The sequence below is a fragment of the Mobula birostris genome, chromosome 9 (assembly GCF_030028105.1).
Source record: "Mobula birostris isolate sMobBir1 chromosome 9, sMobBir1.hap1, whole genome shotgun sequence".
In the NCBI taxonomy this organism is placed as follows: Eukaryota; Metazoa; Chordata; class Chondrichthyes; order Myliobatiformes; family Myliobatidae; genus Mobula; species Mobula birostris.
This window is the reverse complement of record NC_092378.1, coordinates 4,293,273-4,320,616: the sequence shown is the minus strand read 5'-3', so window position 1 is coordinate 4,320,616 and position 27,344 is coordinate 4,293,273. Positions and strand designations below refer to the sequence as shown.

At 41.6% G+C, this 27,344-nt stretch overlaps 1 protein-coding gene across 4 annotated transcripts in view; it reads left to right on the top strand.

The window, feature by feature from the left end:
- The window catches only part of gnptab (N-acetylglucosamine-1-phosphate transferase subunits alpha and beta), a 77,844-nt gene that overhangs the window by 31,208 nt on the left and 19,292 nt on the right, over nt 1-27,344 (top strand). For 3 of the 4 annotated variants that reach the window (XM_072267399.1, XM_072267402.1, XM_072267403.1), the window contains exons 9-17: nt 72-233; nt 3,152-3,331; nt 5,541-5,711; nt 6,266-6,389; nt 7,597-7,788; nt 15,388-16,565; nt 19,244-19,443; nt 21,716-21,935; nt 24,501-24,614. In XM_072267399.1, the coding sequence (XP_072123500.1) occupies nt 72-233; nt 3,152-3,331; nt 5,541-5,711; nt 6,266-6,389; nt 7,597-7,788; nt 15,388-16,565; nt 19,244-19,443; nt 21,716-21,935; nt 24,501-24,614 (2,541 nt within the window). Of the gene's footprint in view, nt 1-71; nt 234-3,151; nt 3,336-5,540; nt 5,712-6,265; nt 6,390-7,596; nt 7,789-15,387; nt 16,566-19,243; nt 19,444-21,715; nt 21,936-24,500; nt 24,615-27,344 lie in introns of all 4 variants that reach the window. The other variant, XM_072267400.1, reaches the window with a different exon arrangement.

The following is a 27,344-nucleotide window of genomic DNA, read 5'->3' as shown; positions in this document are numbered from 1 at the left end:
GTGACCCCTTTAGCAGCAGAAATCCATGTTGCAAAGTCAGTAACGTTCTGAATTTGATGTTTTCTCTCCAGTTTCTGTTATATTCTGAGGCTGGTGTTGTGCTGTTGTTGCTCAAAAATCCTAGAGATTTTGTAGAACTAACCAAACAACCCAAGAACAACATGACTATGGAAGGAAAAGAGATAACAATCAACCCAGTCTATTTATTGTGGGACCTCAGCACCATCAGCCAGGTACGTCCTTCAAGTTGTTACAGGACTGCAAATGTAAATGTGGACTTTTAAAATATACCATGTGTTAAGAATTTTTAAGTATTTTAATACATCAAGTATGTTTTTGTAGAAACATAGAAAACCTACAGCGCAATACAGGCCCTTTGGCCCACAAAGTTGTGCCGAACACGTCCCTACCTTAGAAATTACCAGGCTTACCCGTAGCCCTCTTTTTCTAAGCTCCATGTACCTATCCAAAAGTCTCTTAAAAGACCCTATTGTATCCGCCTCCACCACCATTGCCTGCAGCCCATTCTATGCGCTCACCACTGTCTGAGTAAAAAAAACTTACCCCTGACATCTCCTCTGTACCTACTCCCCAGAACCTTAAACCTGTGTCCTCTTGTGGCAACCATTTCAGCCCTGGGGAAAAGCCTCTGACTATCCACACGATCAATGCCTCTCATCATCTTATACACCTCTATCAGGTCACCTCTCATCCTCCGTCGCTCCAAGGAGAAAAGGCCGAGTCAGCTCAACCTATTCTCATAAGGCATGCCCCCCAATCCAGGCAACATCCTTGTAAATCTTTTCTGCACCCTTTCTATGGCTTCCACATCCTTCCTGTAGTGAGGCAACTAGAACTGAGCACAGTACTCCAAGAGGGGTCTGACCAGGGTCCTATATAGCTGCAACATTACCTCTCGGCTCCTAAATGCAATTCTACGATTGATGAAGGCCAATACGCTGTACACATTCTTAACCACAGAGTCAACCTGCGCAGCTGCTTTGAGCGTCCTGTGGACTCAGACCCCAAGATCCCTCTGATCCTCCACACTGCCAAGAGTCTTACCATTAATACTATATTCTGCCATCATATTTGACCTACTTCACACTTATCTGGGTTGAACTCCATCTGCCAGTTCTCAGCCCAGTTTTGCATCCTATCAATGTCCCACTCTAACCTCTGACAGCCCTCCACACTATCCACAACACCTCCAACCTTTGTGTCATCAGCAAACTTACTAAACCATCCCTCCACTTCCTCATCCAGATCATTTATAAAAATCACGAAGAGTAAGGGTCCCAGAACAGATCCCTGAGACACTCTGCGGGTGACCAACCTCCATTCAGAATATGACCTGTCTACAACCACTCTTTGACTTCTGTGGGCAAGCCAGTTCTAGATCCACAAAGCAATGTCCCCTCGGATCCCATGCCTCCGTACTTTCTCAATAAGCCTTGCATGGGGTACCTAATCAAATGCCTTGCTGAAATTCACTTTTGCAGTATCTTGTGTAACCTGCATTTTGTGTAACAGGAGTTTCATACTGTATATTTCATTTGAAGGGTTTCTCTCCACTAAGCACCAAAATAATGTGGGGAACCAAAGCCAAAAAATAAATTGCTATAGATGCTGGAAACTTAAAATTAGGAAAAAAGTGAGAACCAACAGCTGGTTGGGCAGTATTTATGTAGAATGTATGCAAAGCGTTTCATCCATTCGAGAGCAAGAGGGGTAAATGAGGGTATGTGTGCTTGGATGTAGATGAGTTCCTAAATTAATACTTTGCCAGTATTATCAGGAGAAGGTCATCGATGATCATGAGATCAGTGTGGAGATGCTAATATGCAAGGGCATTTTGAGATAACAAGGTGGTGTTGGGTCTCATGTTAATGTAGTTAAGACCCAAGAGCTTTGTAGGATATACGTCAGGTTATTGAGAAGAGGTAATGATTGCTCGAGCCTTGCCCAAGATCTTTGTGTCCTCTCTTGCCGCCGAAACGATCCTCAGGGACTAGTAAGTAACAAATGTTCATTTTGTTCAAGAAGAGAAATGGGGATAATTCTGGCAATTATAGATGGGTGTGTCTCATAGCATTGGTCGGGAAGCTGTTGGAGAGAATTGAGGGATAGAATTTATAAACATCTGGAAAAGAATGGAATGCTTTCATTAGTCGAGGCATTGAGTTCAAGAATCAGGAAGTTATTTTACAGCTTTATAAAACTCTGGTTAGGCTGCATCTGCATTATTGCATTCACTTTGACTCCCCATTATAGGAAGAACGTGGAAGCTTTGTAAAAGGTGCAAAAGAGGTTTACCAGGATGCTGTTGGGATTTGAGGACATGCGCTGTAAGGAGAGGTTGGACAAACGTGGATTGTTTTCTCTGTAGCAGCAGAGGCTGAGGGGAGATCTGATGCAAGTTTATAATATTAAGGGTCAAAATGTCTAACACTAGAGGACAGGCACTCAAGGTGAGTGGAGAGAAGTTTAAAGGAGATGTGTGGGGAAGCTTTGTTTTAAAGATATAGTGGTGGGTGTCTACAATGTGCTGCCAGGAAGGTGGTGGGGGAAAATACAATTGGAGAATTTAAGGGACTTCTAGATAGGCCTATGAATATGCAGAGAATGGGATATGGACCATATGCGGGCAAAAGTGATTAGGTGTCAGTTGCTCAATTCAATTAGTTTGGCACAACATTGTGGGCTGAAAGGCCTGTTTCTCTTCTACATATTGTATGTTGTTAATATAAGATTGAAAGGTTAGAATTTGTGTAATTAAAAAAACTGTAGTTGGTGGAAATTTGAGATCTGACCAAAAAAATTACTGCTCAGACCGCAAGTGTGGAAGGCGAACTAGAGATAAAATACTTCTCCATTATTCTCAACATTATTAAATAATATGTTGAGATTATAGTATGTTACATGACGATGACGTCGACTCAGGCCTGAGGGGCCAGTGTCGGGCATTTTCATGCCTTACAAGGCGCGGAACGAGAGACTGTATGTAACAGTTGCATTAAATGTTATAATGATGGTAGTTCTGGATTGGACCTGAAGATAAGTTGATGTTTACTGCAATGATTGTGTACAAGCAGTTGAAAACTGTAACACAGAAAGTCCATTCCTCACCAGCCTCACTCTTCTCCACAAGTCCAAGCAGGACGACGATATTTCAGCCAGTCGATTTGAGGACAATGAGGAATTACGATACTCTTTGCGTTCTGTGGAGAGATATGCACCTTGGATACGACATGTCTTTATCGTAACGAATGGCCAAATTCCTTCTTGGTTAAACTTGGACAATCCTCGTGTTACGATAGTAACACACCAGGCAAGTACATTTACAATCACAGCTGTAATTTTGTGGGTGAAAAGTGGCAAATTGAGAAAAAATAAATGCATTAAAATCAAAAGCAAGGAATAGTACAGTGGATTCCCCTTAGGACATTGGTTAATCAGAGCAGCCATTTATTTGCGACAAAAACTAATTGAGAAAATTACTGGGATTCCCTTTGGTTATTTGGGACACTATGCCACTTAATTGGGACAGGAGACTGTTGCCAAACAGTTTCTAATTAGTGTCAGTCATGTGCAGTTGTGTGGCCGTTAGACACTACACCTTGCTGAGAGTTTTTAATAGTGTCAGTTACGCATGCTTGTGTGTTGTTACCCATTCGGGCTGATAGACACAGATTCAAAAATCAGTGATTTGACTTTTTTAAAAAAAAAATTCAGGCCCTTGCCAAGGTACCACAAAAAAAAAATTGACTTGAGCTGAAAAAATTGCCCTATATGGCAGGGTACATTGGATGAGTAGCTCCATCGGTAATTATTAGGAACTAATACAATTTTGTAGTACTCTAGTAGTATTGGTGGTTTAGTTTGTTCTGTATTTCATTTAAATACATAACTTGTTACTCAGTTAAACAATAATTTGTTTTTAAACCTTTTTAACTATATCCATGAAACTTTAGCTAATTAGAGCAGCCGCTTTATTGGGCCAAAATGTACTGGTCCCAATGTGTCCCAATTAACTAGAATCCACTGTACTGCACTTTGTTTCCTAAATGTACCTTCTGAAAAGCAATCAACAATATAAGATCATAAGACACAGGAACAGAATTAAGCCTCTTCCTGCTTCCTCTATGACTCAGTGACTCAACACTGCTTTCCTCTCCACCTGTCTTCGTATCATCTGCAAACTTGGCCACAAAGCCATCACTCCCATCATCCAGGCTACATCTTAATTGGCTTCAGTTGGTGAGGATCGACCATGGATGTGGCGAACTTGCTGTCGAAATCAGTACTCGAGTCAGTATGCCATCCAAGACAGTACAATATGGAGTGTAAGCTGTTGCCCATGTACCAAACTTCCCCTCTCCATGAAGGAATGGCAGAGACTTATACAGTTTGGTAACAGTGGAGTTGCTAGTCAGCACTGGACTCAGTGTAGGACTACCTTAGAAACTGCAGCTCTGGATGTTTCGTCGGGGTTTACTGCTGAAGCCTTCCCCATGAGTGAGTATAGCTGCAAGGCAGCGGAGGTTTGAAATAGTTTTCCTGCTACTGAATGAGTGGCCAACCACAGTTGATGAGCCCTATCCGCCCGAAGCAACTGGTTTTAAAGCGCCAATAACCCATCTTTGCCCCTTCTCCTGTCAGTAGAAATTGCTTGGCCAGGTTTAGTAGCTAAGCCACACGTGAAGGCATGTCAGAGGCTATTAGAGGCATACAACATTGGGAGCACTTAATAGGTAATGGGAGCATGTCCCCACTAGCCCCTCCTGCGATGACAACCTTAAGGAACCAAGTCATATACAAGATCATTAAGAAGATTGAAAATGGCTTGGATCTCAAGTGTTGCTTTCTGCTCATAGTCCTGAATCTAAATGGTTTCATTTGCTGATGTCAATCCCCTTCTGTGGAGACTGCATCATTGCAATCTTATATAGTTCTGCATCTACCACTGTACACTGTGTTTGGTTTCATGTCACATGGAATGCTTCTGGGACTGAAGTATATCACAGAATCACTTTTATTTTATAATCCCGCTCTAGCTCTCAGGTTTTCTTCTGCCAGTCTCTTGAGTTTAAACAATGTCTCGAAATATAATTGGCAGGTCAGCTTTTTTGAATTAGGCTCCTAAACTGTGGGATTCAATACCTAAAAAGATAAGGGATGCAAACTTCTAAATGCCAGCTGAAAACCTATTTGTTTAACCTTGTTTTTAACTAACATCTTTTTGTCTTTTATTTTTACGTTTGCACTTTATCCCATTGTAAAGCACTTTGAACTACATTGCCTGCATGAAAAGTCCTCTATAAATAAATTATAATGCTTATATTATAAATAAGTATTATTTCTAATACTTTGAATTTGTCAGTTTGATACATTAACCTATCAAGGTCTTTTTGTATTTGTTTAGAATTATTAAACTGGCATTTGGTATTTCAGTGCCCATTTGCTGTGAAACTGCTTTCCAGGAATCTAATTTCGAACAGTAATCAGATTGCCTTTCATGTTTGACCTTTCTCCTTTAGGAAGTTTTCAGGAATCTCAGCCATTTGCCAACATTCAGCTCCCCAGCTATTGAAACACACCTGCATCGCATTCCTGGCCTTTCTCAGAAATTCATCTATTTAAATGATGATGTAATGTTTGGCAAGGAAGTATGGCCTGATGACTTTTACTCTCATTCAAATGGACAAAAGGTCGGCAGTATTTTAAATTTAGTACATGACATACTACAACGTTTGTATTTTGATTTTTAGAGATACAGCACAGTCATGAGGCCTTTTGGCCAATGAGACCGTGCCCATGCCCATGTGACCAATTATCCTACTGACCCATGTGTCCTAGGACTGTGGGTGGAAACCGGAGCACTGGCAGGGAGAAGGTACAAACTCCTTACAGATAGCGGCAGAATTGAACCCAGATTGCTAGTGCCTTAATAGTGTTGCACTATTCAGTACACATTTGCTACCATGGCACCCTTGAACAAAATTGTGTAGATCTGCAAAATTGTTTATGGATTTTGATTTGATTTATGCAGTGTAATTGTGTCTTCTCAGTTGCACTAATTAGATACAGTAGATACATTCTAGTAACAACGTGAAATCTCACACTTCTAGAGAGCTAAGGAAATTTCCAAGGCGACTAATTTAGCAATTGATACTTTTTTTATACTAATTTAGCAAACAAATTAAATTTTGCAATATATTCACCCTGCCAGTTAATGTTACAGAAGCCAATTTTTTTTTATTAGGTTTATCTAACCTGGCCAGTTCCAAATTGTGCTGATGGATGTCCTGGGTCTTGGATTAAGGATGGCTACTGTGATAGGGCTTGCAATAATTCAGCTTGTGATTGGGATGGAGGCGATTGTCTCGGTAGGTCAAACCACTCAGATTCATTCTACTTAAGAATCATAAAATGTGATGATGTGATGCTGAGGCTTTATAAGGCACTGGTGAGGCCTCACTTTGAGAATTGTGAACAGTTTTAGGGCCCCTCATCTTAGAAAAGATTTGCTGGCATTGGAGAGGGTCTAGAGGAGGTTCACAAGAATGATTTCAGGAATGAAAGGGTCATCATACGAGGAATGTTTGATGGCTCTGGGTCTTTACTCATTGGAATTCAGAAGGATGGGGGGGAGATCTCATTGAACCCTTTCGAATGTTGAGAGGCCGAGACACAGTAGATATGGAAAGGATTTTTCCCATGGTGGGAGAGTCTAGGACAAGAGGGCACAGCCTCAGGATAGAGGGGCGCCCTTTCAAAACAGATGTGGAGAAATTTCTTTAGCCAGAGGGTGGTGAATTTGTGGAATTCTTTGCCACATGCAGCTGTGGCGGCCAGATCACTGGGCGTATTTAAGGCAGAGATTGATAGGTTCTTGATTAGACCTGGCATCAAAGGTTACAGGGAGAAGTCCAGGAACTGGGGTTGGGGAGGAGATAGAAAAAAGGGATCAGTCATGATTGAATGACGGAGCAGACTTGATGGACCGGATGGCCCAATTCTGCTCCTTTGTTTTATGGTCATAAAAGTAATGTAGGTGGGCCTATTCACCGCATGGTTCAAGATACAAAATTTGTAGGCTCACCCACTTATGTGTTTCCTGTTTCAACTTTGAACATTACGCTATTGATCTCCTGCCTCTTCTGTTCTAATAGACTGCTAATGATGACTCTGCCCACTCTGCCCACTTACAATTGTCTATTATAGATTTTCATATCTCCAGAGAACATTGAATTGCAGATATTCTTGCTGCTCAGTAGAACACTATGATCCTCTCTTCCCCACTTCCCCAGCTCTGATGCCTCACTGCGTAAAAAGGTGCTAAATTAATATAAATTGTTAAATCTTTCTCTGTCTTTTTGCCGCTCACTATAAATCCATGTAATTTGGTTCTTCCTCATCTGAGGTTTTACAAATTTTCTTTGATCAAGCTTTAACCAAACTTTGGAACAAGTTATGTTCTTTATGGCTTGGTATCAAATTTTATTGAAACATTTTGGGGCATTTTGCAATGTTAAAGATGCTGTAAGTGCAAATTATTGAAGAGATTCTTGATGTTTGGTGTTGTAATTACAGGAAACACTGCAAATAGTCGTGGTGGTAATGCTGGAGGAATGGCAAATGGACAGGTCTGGCAGTTTGGCGGTGGTCTCCCTGGATTAACGTATTGCAACCAAGGTTGTGCCAATTCCTGGCTGGCTGATAAATTTTGTGATCAAGCTTGTAACATACTGTCATGTGGTTTTGACGCTGGTGATTGTGGGCAGGGTAAGTTGAACTCTGACCTTGAAATATGTTGAAATACAAAAGCGGATTTATTGCAAGTTGGATTTGATTTCTTTCCACCACCACCCTCCTCTGTCTGGCCGAACTGGTCCTCACCCTCAACAATTTTTCCTTTAGCTCCTCCCACTTTCTCCAGACTCGAGGAGTAGCCATGGGCCTCAGCTATGTCAGTCTTTTGGTTGGCTATGTAGAACAGTCCCATGTTCCAAGCCTTCCCCGGTACTCTTCCTCCGCTACAGTGACCACTGCGTTGGGGTCTATGCACCTATGCTGAACTTGTCAATTTCATCAACTTTGCCTTAACTCCTACCCAGTCCATAAATTGACTTGGTCCATCACCTCCCTCCCCTTTCTCAATCTCTCTGTACCAGCACACAAAGGAAATTAATGTGCGCACAAAAGGTTAGTTACCTAAAATAATGTAGTAATTAGTAATTATACTTATAGAACATAGAATAGTACAGCACAGTACAGGCCTTTCGGCCAACAATGTTGTGCTGACCCTCAAACCTTGCCTCCTATATACCCCACCCATCTTATTCCTCCATATACCTGTCTAGTAGTCTCTTAAGCTTCACTAGTGTATCTGCCTCCACCACTGACTCAGGCAGTGCATTCCACGCACCAACCACTCTCTGAGTAAAAAACCTTCCATGAATATCCCCCTTGAACTTCCCACCCCTTACCTTAAAGCCATGTCCTCTTGTATTGAACAGTGGTGCCCTGGGGAAGAGGCGCTGGCTATCCACTCTATCTATTCCTCTTAATATCTTGTGCACCTCTGTCGTGTCTCCTCTCATCCTCCGTCTCTCCTGTTACGTACCCCGTAACTGGGTTGCCAAACCAGCAGAAATGGACCACTTAGTTGGAGTCTGGATTACTGGAACTAAGAAAGTTTTATTAAAGAAATAAGTAACACAGTATTCTAATCGTAAGGATATAAATGCAACTGTTAGCAATGATAAAACACACATGTACACAGAACTAGGATAATAGGAATCAATCAAGCTCTATCGCAGTCTAGGGGTAAAATGATTAGTCTCAAGTGACGCAGAGTTCAGTTCAGCTTAGTACAGTTCGCAGTAATCGCTGTTCTGCAGTTGGAGAGAGAGAGAGTGAATATGCAAATTTTCTGATTCAAAACAGACCTTTGATGTTCCTCGCAGTTAGCTTTCGGGCGAGCCTTTTTACTGTCTTCTGAGGTCACCGACTGTGACCCCTCCGTTCCGGATACGATCGTTCTTCCGCGGTGAACCCGGCACCCAGGCAAGGGCGGACACACACACCAGGTTCCCGCCGATCGTACCTTTTCACCCTGCGCGTCTATGGTTGGTCCCGCGACCAGACCTCCAAACTCCACCAACTTGTGGGGGCACACCGCTCTTCCAGGGTCTCGTGATCTCGTGGTGTCTGTCTTGCCTTAGCGAACCTGTTCGTTTTATCCCCCTGCTGGGGTATCGCCTGTCCATCAAACTTCAAGCAGTTCAGGTTCAAAGCAACCGGTCTGTCAATACTCGGAACTGTGTGTCTTTTCGTTAATCTCTCTCGTCTCTCATTAACATTTTGAACACTTCTCCCTTATCTCTCTCATTTGCATCAATCTTCTGATAACTTGGTTTTTTGTCACACTCCAAAGAGTAAAGCCTTAGCTCCCTTAATCTCTGATCATAATCCATACTCTTCTAAACCAGGCAGCATCCTGGTAAATCTCCTCCGTACCCTTTCCAATGCTTCTACATCCTTCCTATAGTGAGGCGACCAGAACAGGATACGGTACTCCAAGTGTGGCCTAACCAGAGTTCTATAGAGCTGCATCATTACCTTGCGACTCTTAAACTCTATCCCTCAATTTATGAAAGCTAACACCCCATAAGCTTTCTTAGCTACCCTATCTACCTGTGAGGCAACTTTCAGGGATCTGTGGACATGTACTCCCAGATCCCTCTGCTCCTCCACACTACCAAGTATCCTGCCATTTACTTTGTACTCTGCCTTAGAGTTTGTCCTTCCAAGGTGTACCACCTCACACTTCTCCAGGCTGAACTCCATCTGCCACTTCTCAGCCCACTTCTGCATCCTGTCAATGTCTCTCTGCAATCTTCGACAATCCTCGACACTATCTACAACACCACCAACCTTTTGTGTTGTCTGCAAATTTGCCAACCCACCCTTCGACCCCCACATCTAGGTCGTTAATAAAAATCACGAAAAGTAGAGGTCCCAGAACCGATCCTTGTGGGACATCACTGCTCACAACCCTGCAATCCGAATGTACTCCCTCCACCACGACCCTCTGCCTTCTGCAGGCAAGCCAATTCTGAATCCACCTGGCCAAACTTCCCTGGATCCCATGCCTTCTGACTTTTTGAATAAGCCTATCATGTGGAACCTTGTCAAATGCCTTACTAAAATCCATATAGATCACATCCACTGCACTACCCTCATCTAATGCCTGGTTACTTCTCAAAGAACTCTATCAGGCTTGTTAGACACGATCTGCCCTTCACAAAGCCATGCTGACTGTCGCTGATCAGACCATGATTCTCTAAATGCCCGTAGATCCTATCTCTAAGAATTTTTTCCAACAGCCTTCCCACCACAGACGAAAGGCTCACTGGTCTATAATTACCCGGACTATCCCCACTATCTTTTTTGAACAAGGGGACAACATTCACCTTCCTCCAATCCTCCGGTACCATTCCCGTGGACAATGAGGACATAAAGATCCTAGCCAGAGGCTCAGCAATCTCTTCCCTCGCCTCGTGGAGCAGCCTGGGGAATATTCCGTTAGGCCCTGGGGACTTATCCGTCCTAATGTATTTTAACAACTCCAACACCTCCTCTCCCTTAATATCAACGCACTCCAGAACATCAACCTCACTCATATTGTCCTCACCATAATCAAGTTCCCTCTCATTGGTGAATACCGAAGAGAAGTATTCATTGAGGACCTCGCTTACTTCCACAGCCTCCAGGCACATCTTCCCACCTTTATCTCTAATCGGTCCTACCTTCACTCCTGTCATCCTTTTGTTCTTCACATAATTGAAGAATGCCTTGGGGTTTTCCTTTACCCTTCTCGCCAAGGCCTTCTCACGCCCCCTTCTTGCTCTTCTCAGCCCCTTCTTAAGCTCCTTTCTTGCTACCCTATATTCCTCAATAGACCCATCTGATCCTTGCTTCCTAAACCTCATGTTTGCTGCCTTCTTCCACCTGACTAGATTTTCCACCTCACTTGTCACCCATGGTTCCTTCACTCTGCCATTCTTTATCTTCCTCACCGGGACAAATTTATCCCTAGCAGATTATTGAAAATAATCTTTTAGCTAAATGTTTCTGTTAATTAGTTAGTCGGTTTTTCAAATACCACAATGCACGTCACTAATATACATCACTTCACTTTTCCTGTTCCGGTTTGTACAACTGCATCACGGCGGCAGCCATCTTTGGTTGACAGTGTTCATATTGTAAAGTTTACAGAAATCTGTTTCAAATCCTGTAGATAGCTTACTAAGTTTTTACTGAAAAAAAATTGATTCACTATGTCAAATTCAAAAGAAGCAAAGAGCGTGAAGCACAAAAGAACTGCAAATTTGTTTAAAGTTAATTGGCTTAACAAAATAGTAGAAACTGCTACATCGAAAGCTCATGAGGTCATGAATGTTTAGCTACGAGAAATATTTATGTATGATTCGGAAACTGGAGTTACCTGTTTGTATTGTCGTGATGCGAAAGTTGCTGGGGAATTTGCTAGTGGAAAGAAGTGGGATGATATTTGGAAACTTGACTTTTTGAAGCGTCATTTGGCAAGTAAATTGCATTTGGACGGTGTACAAAAGCTCAGGCAACAGAACCGTTAATACCCGTTATAGGAGTGTTCATTTGGAAGAAAGGTTTCCTGAAGATGAGGTACAAGAATGGTCAGCTTTTGATTTCTCCGCAATTGCAGATTGTAACTTCACATTTGGCGATGGACAAGTTAATGCCTTATGTCTAAAATATCATGATTTTCTAGCTGAAAATATTGTAATAGTTAGACAGTTTAATGATTTCAAATTTTCCGTGCAAGAAAAAATTAAATCCAAACTGATTTCAAACTTTGCTCAAATGGTGGCATTTGTACTTCAAAATGAACAGTTTTGCGACCTTGCACAGTTGATGGACATTGGGGGAACCTTTCTTGCGTCTAGTGCGGACTATGAGCGAGGTTTTAGCCTAATGAATCAAATCAAAAACAAGCTGAGAAACCGTTTAGGTGAATGTCATTTGGATATGTTAATGAGAATCAAAAGCTATCAATTGGATGGATAGCTTATAGTTAAGCTTATATTGGATGGATATATAGCTTATATTGGATGGATAACCTTATAGTTCCCACACCTCGCACTTCCCGTTTCTAACTCCTACCCAAGATCCACAAACCTGCCTGTCCTGGCAGACCTATTGTCTCAGCTTGCTCCTGCCCCACCGAACTAGTTTCTGCATACCTCGACATGGTTTTATCCCCCCTTGTTCAATCCCTTCCTACCTATGTTCGTGACACTTCTCACGCTCTTAAACTTTTCAATGATTTTAAGTTCCCTGGCCCCCACCGCTTTATTTTCACCATGGATGTCCAGTCCTTATATACTTCCATCCCCCATCAGGAAGGTCTCAAAGCTCTACGCTTCTTTTTAGATTCCAGACCTAATCAGTTCCCCTCTATCACCACTCTGCTCCATCTAGCGGGATTAGTCCTTACTCTTAATAATTTCTCCTTTGGCTCCTCCCACTTCCTCCAAACTAAAGGTGTAGCTATGGGCACCCGTATGGGTCCTAGCTATGCCTGTCTTTTTGTTGGCTTTGTGGAACAATCTATGTTCCGTGCCTATTCTGGTATCCGTCCCTCACTTTTCCTTCGCTACATCGACGACTGCATTGGCGCTGCTTCCTGCACGCATGTTGAACTCGTTGACTTCATTAACTTTGCCTCCAACTTCCTCCCTGCCCTCAAGTTTACCTGGTCCATTTCCGACACCTCCCTCCCCTTTCTAGATCTTTCTGTCTCTATCTCTGGAGACAGCTTATCTACTGATGTCTTCTATAAGCCTACTGACTCTCACAGCTATCTGGACTATTCCTCTTCTCACCCTGTCTCTTGCAAAAACGCCATCCCCTTCTCGCAATTCCTCCATCTCCGCCGCATCTGCTCTCAGGATGAAGTTTTTCATTCCAGGACGAGGGAGATGTCCTCCTTTTTTAAAGAAAGGGGCTTCCCTTCCTCCACTATCAACTCTGCTCTCAAATGCATCTCCTCCATTTCACACACGTCTGCTCTCACTCCATCCTTCTGTCACCCCACTAGGAATAGGGTTCCCCTGGTCCTCACCTACCACCCCACCAGCCTCTGGGTCCAACATATTATTCTCCGTAACTTCCACCATCTCCAACGGGATCTTACTACTAAGCACATCTTTCCCTCCCCCCCCCCCCCCCCCCGCTTTCCACAGGGATCGCTCCCTACGCGACCCCCTTGTCCATTCGTCCCCCCATCCCTCCCCACTGATCTCCCACCTGGCACTTATCCTTGTAAGCGGAACAAGTGCTACACGTGCCTTTACACTTCCTCCCTTACCACCATTCAGGGCCCCAAACAGCCCTTCCAGGTGAGGCGACACTTCACCCGTGAGTCGGCTGGGGTGATATACTGCGTCCGGTGCTCCTGATGTGGCCTTCTGTATATTGGCGAGACCCGACGCAGACTGGGAGATTGTTTTGCTGAACACCTACGCTCTGTCTGCCAGAGAAAGCAGGATCTCCCAGTGGCCACACATTTTAATTCCACGTCCCATTCCTATTCTGACACGGCCTCCTCTACTGTAAAGATGAAGCCACACTCAGGTTGGAGGAGCAACACCTTATATTCCGTCTGGGTAGCCTCCAACCTGATGGCATGAACATTGACTTCCCTAACTTCCGCTAATGCCCCACTTCCCCCTCGTACCCTATCCGTTATTTATTTATATACACACATTCTTTCTTTCACTCTCCTTTTTCTCCCTCTGTCCCTCTGACTATACCCCTTGCCCATCCTCTGGTCCCTCCTCCCCTTTGTCTTTCTTCCCGGGCCTCCTGTCCCATGATCCTCTCATATCCCTTTTGCCAATCAACTGTCCATCTCTTGGCTCCATCCCTCCCCCTCCTGTCTTCTCCTATCATTTTGGATCTCCCCTCCCCCTCCCACTTTCAAATCTCTTACTAACTCTTCCTTCAGTTAGTCCTGACGAAGGGTCTCGGCCTGAAACGTCAACTGTATCTCTTCCTAGAGATGCTGCCTGGCCTGCTGCGTTCACCAGCAACTTTGATGTGTGTTTCTTGAATTTTCAGCATCTGCAGAATTCCTGGTGTTTACTCCCAGGATGCGACTTTCCAGGACATTAGATATGTCCTCCTTCAAAGAACAGGGTTTCCTTTCCTCACCGTTGATGCTGTCCTCACCGTCGTCATCTCCATTTCCTGGACATTTGTGCTCACCCCATCTTCCCAGCACCTTAACAGTGCTGGAGTTCCTCTTGTCCTTGCCTGCCATCCCATGGGCCTTCAGACCCAGCACATCATCCTCCGCAACTTCCACGTGACTCAGTGATGCATGGGTACGGTGAGAATAAGCAACACACGTCCAGAGTGGCTATGATTCTGGTTCAACCAAACAGGAAAGTTGGAATGTTCTGTTGAGTGGACGCAAGTTATGGTGAATGCTGTATAAATACTGCCTTGTGCAAAGGTATTGTTTGTCAGGAAATAATGTAACTTACACTGGCATAAACTTAAAGTAGAAGTATATTTACAGATATTTGAGCTTTAACTTTCAGTTAACAGAAAAAGGGCCCATTATAATTAAGCCAGTCTATGATGTGCACATAAATGTTGGAGCTCATTGCTGGGTAGTGGGGTGCTTTTCTTTAATTACCTACAGTGTTAAACCCACATTCAGTGTGAAGGACACCAGCCACAATTCAAACTTTCCTCGAAGTCTATTTCGAAATAACTAGCTAACTCAGAAGTGTTGGCACTTCCTCTGGAACCATTTGTTTGTACAAAGGGGTTCTTACAACAGGATCTATCCTTTGGGCAGGGTTTCGCAAGTGTCTTCTGTTATCTCTGCTCCGCACCTCACTTCTTCTCCAACTCCTGCAAAAGGACCTCTCCCCAAAGCTCACTTTCTCCTAGAATTTGGATGTCACCAATCACACTTCCTTGCTGTAATTATATTTTGCAAGCTAGTTTTTGAATTTAAACACCTTGAATGTACCGTACAGAGGAAAGTTTATGCAGCTTTTAATGGTCTATTATCTGATGCCTTTAGAACCACATCACTTTTTAACCTTGCGTTACTTCTCCTTTCAATCACTTTGGTTGCATTTATCTCAAGGGTTGCAAGATCGTTTTTGCATTAACTGTCCATTTCTACTATTGCCAAAATGTTATGAAATTATTTTATATCTGATTTCAGTTTTGCAGAAATGAGAGGACAAAATCCATAGAAATCTTTGCTGCTTAAAGGCATTTTGTGTTGACTTGGTTTTCAACAATTTTTCACAGAACACTTTGATCAGATGTACCGTGTGATTCTCCATCCCAACCGGACCCATTACGTGCTCCCGAAAGGTGAGGCTTTACCTTACTTCAGTTTTGACGACGTTGCTAACAAGATCACAGAGGCATCATACGTGGATAATGCAGTTATTCGGCATGCCTCAGTGGCTAACAAATGGAAGACCATTCACTTGATCATGCACACAGGAATGAATGCAACTACCATCCATTTTAACCTGACTTTCCTGGATAAAAATGACAAGGAGTTTAAAAGGCACCTTACTGTAGATGTTGACACCAGGGAAAATCCAAAATCAAACCAAACTGCCAGCATGAAGGAAGGAAAGGCGATAAATGTCACTGCATCACCACTGGAAATAGAAATACCTTTCAAAGACATTGCTGAAGAACTGCTTTATCCCAAAATTCAGGAAAGGACTCTAGATCACTTGAATATCAGCCGCCACCTTCATGACCTTCAGTTTATTAATGTATCACTTCTGCCTATTACTGTTCAAAATGAGTTAAAAGAATTAGATTCAAAATTAAAAGATGGGGATATTACACTTAAAGGGTACAATCGTACAAAGTTGTTAATTTTAGAACCTTTTAGAAATCTTATCCATTCTTCAAAACAAAATGAAAATAAAGAGATGTCTCAGCACACAGGAATGATTACTTTGGTAAAGGATCAGGACTTATTAAAAAGAGTATTTGCTGTTACAGTATATAAGGGTAAGGATGAAAAAGCTAAGACTTTTTTGACAAAAGAACAAGTTGAGAAAGAGCAACCTGGAAGAAAGGAACCAGTGAACAATCCAGTGACTCTAAATACTTCGTTTACTATGAAAGTGAGCAGCATGCTAAAACACCCAGCCAAAGACATCCCAGACTTCCAAAAAGCTGACGTTAAGCCCGTAACTTCACAGAAAATTCTTAATATTCTCATACCAAATGAGAACAGCAAACTGAAACCGGATCTGAGTGCAAGGGAAATTGAAACCAAGTTCAAACACCAAGAGAAAAGGGAGAAAGCACTGAGAGGAGGCAATACTGTGGCTCCAGAAGCTGAATCTAAAAATATGGATGCAGGTCATGCCAGCAGAAAACTGCATAATTATGTGGAAAATTATGCTGGCTTTTTACCTTGGGAGAAACAAGGGTATTTCCAAGATCTGTTGGAAGTAAGTAGTTTATAAAATCCACTATTCACTTGAATGGCTGATTCAAAAATGGGTAATTCTGTGTTTATGCAATAAGCATTTTTAAAAATGTGTAAGAGATTAATTAAAGTTAATGTGGGTGCCTTGGAAGTGAGACAAGAGAAGTTATACTGGAACCGGAAGCAGAATATTAGAGAATACAGTGATGAGCAATTTCATTAGCCAGAAGGTGGTAAATATGTGAAATTGAATACCACAGATGGCTGTGGAAGCCAAGTCATTGGGAATATTTAAAATGGAGGTTGATAGGATCTTGATTAATCAGGGCATCAATGGTTATGGATAGTGGGTTGGAGAATGGGATTGAGAGGGATAATAAAACAGCCATGATCGAATGGCAGAGCAGACTTGATGGGCCGAATGGCCTAATTCTGCTCCTACCTCAGGGGTTCCCAACTTTTTTTTAATGCCATGGACCCCTACCATTTACTGAGGGATCCATAGACCCCAGTTTGGGAACCCCTGTCCTATCTCTTATGGTCTTAATTTCTTTGCTATTTTTATAGAAAATACTAGAGAGCCACAAGTCTAGTGAATGAGGAGCTCAAAGAAATTGGCTCCATTATTTAAAAAAAAATAGTATTGAAGAAGTTATTGGAATCCAGAGGTGTTAAGTCCCCAGGATTTAGTAGCATCCCAGAATTATGGGAGGTGGCCAAGAAGATGGTGGATCTACTGACTGGCGTCTTCTAAAGTCCCATAGAATTTAGAATGCTTCCAACCAGTTACTTAAGAAGGGAGAGAAAAAAACAACTGGAACTATAGACCAGTTAGCATGACAGTTGGAGTGAAAAGTAGTGGTCTATTATTGAAGAAATGGTAGAGCATTTGACAAATGATACGATTAACCAAAGTCAGCTTGGCTCTATTATAGAGCAATTGTTTGGCATATGTATTTTTTGAGATTATACCTAGCAAAGTAGATATTGTAGATCCAATTTGTGTTCCAGAACTGTATCACATATCTACCCCTCAATCATTAAACTCTTGAACCAGAGGGGATAACTTCACTCACCATAACACTGAACTGTTCCCACAACCTATCGACTTACTTGCAGTTGATATTTATTACTTATTTAATTATTATTATGAATATTTGTGTTTCTTTTTATTTACTGTGAATACCCATAAGAAAATGAATCTCAGTGTTTATATATGGTGGCATATATGTACTTTGATAATAAATTTACTTTGAATTTTGAAAATACGTTAGACAGCTGGGATTCCAGCACAGATCTCTGAAGCACCTCTCCTGTTACAATCTCCCAACTAGAAAATTATGTTTGTATTCCAAGGCTTTTATTTAAAAACTCATTAGCCATTTCTCAATCCATGAGAATATATGATGCCCATATCTGTTTGCTGCAATTTTAATAATCCCTGATTGATGTGCCATCTTATCAAAGTAGTACATGTTTAGCATGGCGTTGTGGGCCAAAGGGCTTGTATTGTGCTGCAGGTTTTCTATGATTCTATGTTCCTAAAATGGCTTTACCTGTGATGAACTGGACCGTATCCACTACTTTTTGTAAGGATTTTCTATTCAAGGGCATTGGTGTTTCCATACTAGACCCTGATATAACCAGTCAACATACGCTCCTCCACACATCTATAGAAGTTTGTCAAAGTAGTAGATGACAAGCCAGATCTTTTCAGACTTCTAAGAAAATAGACGCACTGCCTGATTTCTTCGTAATGGCACTTGTCCAACAAGGAGAAGTTGACATAGGAGTTGACGTAAGACATAGGAGCAGAGTTAGGCCATCTGGCCCATCAAGTCTGCTCTGCCATTCAATCATGGCTGATCCTTTTTTCCCCTCCTCAACCCCATTCCCAGCCTTCTCCCTGTAACCTTTGATGCCATCTGCAATCAATACCTGTCAAGTTCTACCTTAAATACATCCAACAACCTGGCCTCCACAGCTGCTTGTGGTAACAAATTCACCACCCTGTGAATTTACGTGATAAGCTAGCTGGTGAGGGGTTGTGGAGGGTGAATTAGTGTTTGGAGCTATTGATCAACCTTACTGATAGTTGGTACAAGGTTTAAAGGGAGGGTAACAGTGTTTCTTGCCCTCCCCACGCTCGTAAGCTGAAGTTTACTATTTAATAGGTGGTAAGGGCAGAAACTCGTCACATTGAAATAGAAGTTGCATGTTAAATGAGCCTTGACCAACAAAACTGTGGACTTAGCGCTGGGAGATGGAATTAGACTAGGCAGCTCTTTCTAAGCCAACGTGGATGTATTGGTACACGCAACATTGTTCTATAAATTTTATGTTGTTTTGAGATGCTGGTGAGATCAAAAACTTGGTCAGGGTGCTCATGACTAATAATAGCCTTAAAAATGACTTCAGACAAATGCTGTTGAACAAAGTCTCCACACTTGCTTGTGTTTATCTACCTCCCCTCACTACATACATGATTGGTTACATTAAATGAGGGATGTGTGTGCAAATTGGGATAACTGGCATTGAACTTTGCTGTCCATGTTTAATTGAAAACTATCCCATGGCAATATTGTTGACTGGTTTCTCCGTTTTTAATTCAGTCTTTTAAAAATGTATGTCCTCAGTTCACGTCTGAAAATACCTAATACTTAACCTAAAATCTCATGAACTATAACATGTTTATTTTAGGAGAAAGAAAAACTGGAGAAGGCAAGTGCATATCACACTGATGGTAAACAAATGCGAAGAAAACTCCAGGACACATTTGCAGACTCACTGCGCTATGTTAATAAACTTCTCAATACCAAATTTGGATTTACTTCTCGTAAAGTTCCTGCTCATATGCCTCATATGATTGACCGCATAATCATGAGTGATCTTCAAGATCTGTGAGATATTGTCAATTTCATTTTTCCAGTTTTAATTTTTTTTAATAAATCTATCTGTTATGGGGTTCTGATTTTCACTGCAATATGTTCTAATGTTAATTTGAGAAGGAGCATGACACAAAAATGCATGATTTAAAATATAATCTAAGTATGGTTATCCTTTCTGTGAGGCAATGTGGCTTGACATGCCATGCGATGCACTTGTCTAGATTGTTATTCTGTGAAGTGTGCGAGTCCAAGGGGTGGTTTGTCCTCTGACAGTGGAGCCCGATGTTATACTCTGACTAGCCTAATTACCCTTTAACATCTTTTAAGGTCTTTTTGACTGTTTCTAAACATCTCTGGTAGTTAGACCACGACCATAAGATATAGGAGCAGAATTTGGCTTATTGAGTTTGTTCTGCCATTTCATCAGGACTGATCTATTTTCTCTCTCAGCACCAATATCCTGCCTTCTCCTCATATCCCTTCATGCCCTGACCAATCAAAAATCTACCAACCTCTGGCTTAAATATAACCAGTGACTTGGCCTCTAGAGCCGCCTGTGGCAACAAATTCCACAGATTCACCACCCACTGGCTAAAGAAATTCCTCATCTGTTCTAAGTTGACGTCCCTGTCTTCTGAGGCTGTCTTCTGGTCTTAGACACCTCCATCATAGGAAACATCCTCTCCATGTCCACTTTATCAAGGCCTTTCAACATTTGATAAGTTGAAGACATTTAAAGAGTAAAAATACAATTAGATTTCAAATTATTAAAATATATTAACTGTTAGAAATTAAAATAAAATAGACTGCTTTTCTTCATTTATCTTTTCCATTGGGGTCTAGGAGGCATGGCCAGGTACAAATGTAACTAGTTCCTCAGTTTAGGACAAATGCCCCCTGTCCCAAACTTGGAGCTGAGCAGAACAATATCACAGCCTGCAAACCAGGATTGTGGGTGTACAGTGCACTCCTCTGTTTCTTCTAACTGTCAACAAAAGATAGCTAGGTTTGTGTCCATTCTCTTAAATTTTAATATTTAATATACTAACCCAAGGCAGGTCTGAAGGTGAGAGTACTTGGTCATGTAAGCAGAGAAAGTTTCAGATTAAATTTTGGTTTTAAGCTAAATTTACAGTATAAGTTGGGTACCTTAGCAGAAAGTTCAAACAGCTAAGCCACCACACATCCCCGAGAACATAGAACAGGAGCAGCCCCTTTGGCCCACAATGTTGTGCTGATCCAATTCAATTAATAATCACGTATCTCCTTTTCATATATTATGTCCACATACCTCCATTTTCCTCACATTCATATGCCTATCTAAACGTCTCTTAAAAGGCCCTAATGTTTATGCCTCTACCACCATTCCTGGCAGTGCATCCCAGGTGCCCACCACTCTCTGTGCAAAGAAACTTGCAACTTGCATCTCCTTTGAAATTACCTCCTCTCCCCTCTGTGTTAGACATTTCAACACGGGAAAAAAGATGGTCTGTTTACTCTATATATGCCTCTCATAATCTTATAAACCTCTATTAGATTTCCCTCAGCCACCTCCTGATATCTGTACCTTCTTCAGCACCTCCAAGATTTCCATTTTTGTTCTTCTCAGCCAACATCAGACTGATTTGCCCCATTCGTCATGACTTGCTGTCACAAGACTTGGAAGGCCTTAAGTTGTCAGTCTGTTTGCCTGAGGCCATGGCTGTTCTCAGAGGCTGTACTTGCATAATACAGGAAACATGGTAGTGTAGTGTTTGGCTCGATGCTATTACATCTCAGGGCTTTGGAGTTCAATTCCAGCATTATCTGTAAAGAGTCTACATCCTCCCATGGAATGAATGTGTGGGTTTCCTCTGGGTGCTCCGGTTTCCTCCCACAGTCCAGAGGTGCACCAAGTAGGTTAATTGGTCATTGTAAATTGTCCTATGATTAGGTTAGAGTTAAAGTGGTGTTGTGGAGGTTTTCTCGGCAGTGCGACTCGAAGGGCTGGAATGGCCTACTCCACGCTATATCTCTAAATAAATGAATAGAATGAAACCTGCTCTGAGTGCTAGAGTTTGACTTTGCCTTGTGATCTTTCTTTGCTCTGAGCATGGTTGGAAGCATTGAATGGCTATTTAAGGCAACAAAGTGTACACAAGACTTGAGTAAAAATCCAGATAACAGGAAGATATAGGAAATTGGGGAAAAAAGCCGCTTTACAAAATTTGTTACTTAATCTTTTAACATGCTTAGAACCCAGCATTATTTAACTCACTTACCAAAATAGTATGTTTTTGGACAGATTTCCCGAGGCGTTTGACAAGACTTCTAACCATAAAGTTCGTCATTCTGAGGACATGCAGTTTGCATTTTCATATTTTTACTATGTCATGAGTGCACTCCAGCCATTAAACCTCTCAGATGTTTTTGATGAAATTGATACGGATCGATCAGGAATTCTCTCTGACCGAGAAATCAGGACATTGGCAACTCGGATTCATGAGCTCCCCCTGAGCTTGCAGGTAAAATTTGTATCCTCTGCTTGGGTTCTGAATCACGATTGTCGTCTGGAACATTTATGTGTTGGAGCAGATCTACTAATACCAAGATCATTGATGCTTGGACCGCTCTGTTTCTCCAGTGACAGTCTCTCAGCAGAATAGAGTCCAGTAATACGGGTATATTTAAAGTGGAGTTTGATAGATTCAAGCACTTAATCACACATTGCTCTGCGACAACACTGGTGCCAAGCTGTATGGGTCCTAATGTCCTTCCCTTGGACAGCATCGGTGTCGTGGAGAGGGGAGACTTGCAGCATGGGCAACTGCTGGTCTTCCATACAACCTTGCCCAGGACTGCACCCTGGAGAGTGAAGACTTTCCAGGCGCAGATCCATGGTCTCGCAAGACTAACGGATGATAGATTTTTGATTAGTAAGGACACCAAAGGTTATGGGAGAGGGCAGGAGAAAGGGGTTGTGAGGGATAATAAATAGCCATGGTTGAATTGCGGGGCAGACTTTATGGGCCGAGTAGCCTAGAGTCATAAAACACCACAGCAGTGAAACTGTTGGCTCATCTAGTCCATGCCAAACTACTAATCTGCCTTGTCTCTTCGACCTGCACCTGGACCATAGTCCTCCATACACCTCCCATCCATGCACTTATCCAAATTTCTCTTAAATGTTGAAATTGAACCTGCTTCCTCAACTTCTGTTGGCAGCTCGTTCCACACACTCAACCCCCTTTGAGAGAAGAAGTTCCCCCTCATGTTCCCCTCAACTATTTCACCTTTCACACTTAACCCATGACCTCTAGTTCTAGTCTCACCCAAACTCAGTGGAAAAAACCTGCTTGCATTTACCCCTCATAATTCTGTATATGTATTAAGCCTCCCCTCATTTTAATACTGAATCCATGCTTTTATGCTCTTAATGGGGATCTAGAATCACATATGACCAGCTGCCTTTCCTGAGAAACCGTCATTCGGAAAATTGAGGAACATGTTTTAAAAATCTGTAATAATGCAAAAAAATCGACTTGAAATTAATTTACTTACATCTGAATTAAATGTAAGGAAAAGATCTACTTCCCCGTCACCCTGCAGCCAGTTGTTCCCACTATCTTTGTGGGTGTTCATTGGGAGCAATTTCATTCTGAACAGGAGTCTGTGATGCCCCATTTTATTCCCACTGGTAGATTTCTGGTGCTTGGGACTTAATTATGTGGAAGGTTGCAGTTCAGCCTACATTGAGGAATCCCAAGCATCTGCTCCATTTAATTGCTTAAACAGAGCAGATCTGAGTGAATCGCCTGGTTTTTAAATGGACAGTTGAGGGCATTCTTTAAATAAGAACATTTTTTTTATTTACTGATCTATATGCTGACCATACCAATTTAATAATTTTACTAAAATGATTGTTAGACTGGATTGCATAATTATCAAGTAGTAGTAACTCAAGGCAACTGGACTTGCTGTGTTGTCTAGAAGATGTTTTGCCACTCATCCGAGAGGCTTCTTTGGTTCTGACCCATGGTGGGTAGTTTTCTGGCTTATAAACTCTGAGTTGTTTAAAGGTATAGCAATCAAATGAGGGTCTTTAAGAGTTGTACAGGTGATTAGTCTTATCTTTGCATGAATGGAGGTGTGAACTCATGTGATTGCTATAGCTTTAAACAACTCAGAATTTATAAACTGGAAAAATACTCACCATGGATCAAACCAGAAGTCTTGGATGAGTGCAATACAGTAAGTCTAGTTGCCTGATTTACTATTGCTTGATATACAATGGCTTGGATGACTGAGAACCTTCATTGACAGACTGTATAATTGTTATTTTCTTTGCAATTTAAAAAGTTATGCCTGTTTGTATTTTATATAACAGCACAATAGCATAGTGGTTAGCACAACGCTTTACAGTACAGATGACCAGGGTTCAATTTCTGCCGCTGCCTGTAAGGAGTTTGTATGTTCTCCCCGTGACCATGTGGGTTTCCTCTGGGTGTTCTGGTCTGATTCCCCCTACAGTTCAAAATGTACTGGTAGGTAGGTTGATTGGTCATTGTAAATTGTCCTGTGCTTAGGCTCAGGTTAAGAAATCGGGGGATTGCTGGGTGGTGTGGCACCCAGTGCTTATTCAGTGCTGTATCTCAATACATAAAAATATAACTTTAGTATGTATATGCAATTGTTCTGTGTGTCCCACAGATGAACAGTTGTCTTTCTGGAAACTTGGTATCACCTTATTTAAATAGGGGCCATCTGATTGGTTAACACTTATCTACAAATTTGAATGGAATGTTTCTTATCTATGAAGTATCCGAAGGGCAGGACGCGTTGTCCCAGCATTTTTACTTTTCTCTGTTCTTTGATCTTAGCTACTAGACTTTTGCAGCTCTACATTTCCGAATCTTTGTTCTATAGCACTTAATTAAATGATCGTGAAACAACAAATATTGTGCTACTTTCTTGACTTCTGAATAAATCTTGGATCAAAAACATCATAATCCACCATGGGGTTGAGGATGCAGAGATGTCTCTTGTGAATAGTCACCATTTTCTTGGATTTAATGCTACTTTTATTTCAGGATTTGACCAGTCTGGAACAAATGCTGATCAATTGTTCAAAGGTGCTTCCCACAAATGAAACGCAAATTGACAGAGTTCCTCCCACTCAGGAAGCGTATTATGACCCCAACCTGGTAAGAATTGCAAATAAACGAATCCATGCCATTTGTTATTCAAGTATAATTAGAAACTTTATATTTTACAAATTAAATACTTTAATTGGTGAAGTAATATTTCAACCAGTGCAATGGGCTGAATGCTTTTTAAATTAATTGTATTGCTAATATACAAAATAATTAGGAATCCCAACAAAGTTCAGAAGTTCAAAGTAAAATTTATTATCGAAGTGCATACATGTCACCACATACAACCCTGAGATTCTTTTTCCTGTGGGCATATTTAGCAAATGTATAGAACAGTAATTGTGTGCAGGATCAATGAACAACAAAATGTGCAAATGCAAATATAAATAAATAACAATAAATAACAAGCATGAAATAACAAGATATAGAGTCCTTCAAGTGAAACCATCGGTTGTGGGAACACCAGGATTAGAATGAATATAGTTATCCCCTTTTGTTCAAGAGCCTGGTGATTGAGGGGTAGTAACTGTTCTTGAATCTGGTGGTGCGGGTCCTGAGGCACCTGTACCTTCTACCTGGTGGCAGCAGCAAGAATGACCTGGGTGGTGAAGTTCTTTGATGAACATTTCATGTAGATGTGCTCAATGATTGGGAGGGCTTTACCTATGATCTACTGCGTAGGTACCTTTCGTAGGATTTTCCACCCAAAGGCATTGGTGTTCCCATACCAGGCTGTAATGCAACTCGATAGCACACTTTTCACCACACATCTATAGAAGTTTGCCAAGGTTTCTGATGACGTGCTGAATCTCCGCAGACTTCTGAGAAGCAGAGGTGCTGTCGTGCTTTCTTTGCAAATATATTTATACGATGGTTCCAGGACAGGTCTTCTGAGATGGTGACACCCAGGATTTTAAAGTTACTGACCCTTTCTACCTCTGATCCTCCAATGCATACTGGCTCATGGACCTCTGGTTTTCCTTTGCTGAAGTCTACAATTAGTTCTTTGGTCTTATTGACATTAAGTGAGAGGTTATTGTTCTAACACCACTCGGCCAAATTTTCAATCTCCCTCGTGTTTCTTCGTCATTGTGTATTTCTTTTTCTTCAAATTCTGAAATAGTGAATTTTTATTCTGTATTACAAACATTTTGATATTGGTGAATTCTGTTAGGGCCAACTTCCTGTCGTAAAACAGGGATGCATTTGGCTTTTCCTCATTGGTGAAAATCACTGCTTTACTGATGACATTGTATACAGTACTGTGCAAAAGTCTTGGGCACCCTAGCTATATCTATGTGCCCAAGAGTTTTGCACAGTACTGTATTTGCCAACATAGAGCAGAGGGTGAGTTTTTAAATCTGGTGAGAGCAAAGGATGTTGGGAATAGCAAAGGGGAGCACTGAGGGATGAAGTGCTGGTGGTGGGGGTGCCGACACACAATTTGATTCCAAACAATTGGTTTATTGGTCATGACAGAACGTGTCTCCGGTGTTTCCTGGTCCCTCCCATCTCCCTTCCCTTTTTCCCCAACCATGATTCCCCTCTCCCTGCCCCCTTTCCACTCTCAGTCCACAATAGAGACCCGTATCAGAATCAGGTTTGTCATCACTCACTTGTGTCATGAAATTTGTTTTTTTTTATGTCAGCAGTACAGTGCAACACATAAAAACTCAGGTAAAAATGATTGAGTTCCCATGGCCATTGTTTTTATTCGTAAGCAATTTATTCACAATAAATGTTCCCTGAAAGTGGTTACACAAGTTGATAGGGTAAGTTAAGAATGTATATGACATGTTTGCCTTCATTAGTCGCGATATTGAGTTCAAAATTTAGGAAGTTATGTTGCAGCTTTATAAAATTCTAGTTAGGTTGCATCTGGAGTATTGCATACAGTTCTGGTCACCCTTTTATAAGAAGGATGACAAGGCTTTGGAGAGGGTTCAGAACAAATTAGCCAGGATGTTGCCTGGATTAGAGGGCATGTGCTATCATGAGAGGTTGGACAAACTTGGGTTGTTTTCTTGGGAGTGGCTGAGGGGAGATCTGATGAGAGGTTTAACAAATTGAGGCATAGATAGACAGTATCTTTTTCCCGTTTCCATTTCGGGTGACGGGGGTAATATCAAAGAAGATGTGAGGGGCAAGTTTTTTTACACAGAATGGTAATGGTGCATGTCTGGGGCAGTGCTAGAGGTAGAAACATTAGAGTTTTTTAAAAGACGTTTAGCTAAGCACGTGAATATGAGGAAAATGGAAGGATATGACATTGTGTAGGCAGAAGAGATTAGTTTAGTTAGTCATTTAGTACTAATTTAATTGGATTGGCACAACATTGTGGCCTATTGTGTTATATTATCTGTACTGTTCTATGTTCTATTATGTTGATGCCACAACCAGTGTCTATTATCAGAGTAGAATATATTTGTAAGTGATAACCATTTGTAAAGTTGCATTCTATGTAATGTGTAGTTAAAGTAGTGTTGATTTAGTGCAGCTTTCAGTGAGGAATTTGAGTTGTGCAGTGGAGTGTTGAAATGCATGCATAATAGTGAGACTAAGACTAAAACTAAAACATCTAGCAATTATATGGATCTGAAATAAAAATTTCTAATGTTTTATAGAAACATAGAAAATAGGTGCAGGAGTAGGCCATTCGGCCCTTCGAGCCTGCATCGCCATTTATTATGATCATGGCTGATCATCCAACTCAGAACCCCGCCCCAGCCTTCCCTCGATACCCCCTGATCCCCGTAGCCACAAGGGCCACATCTAACTCCC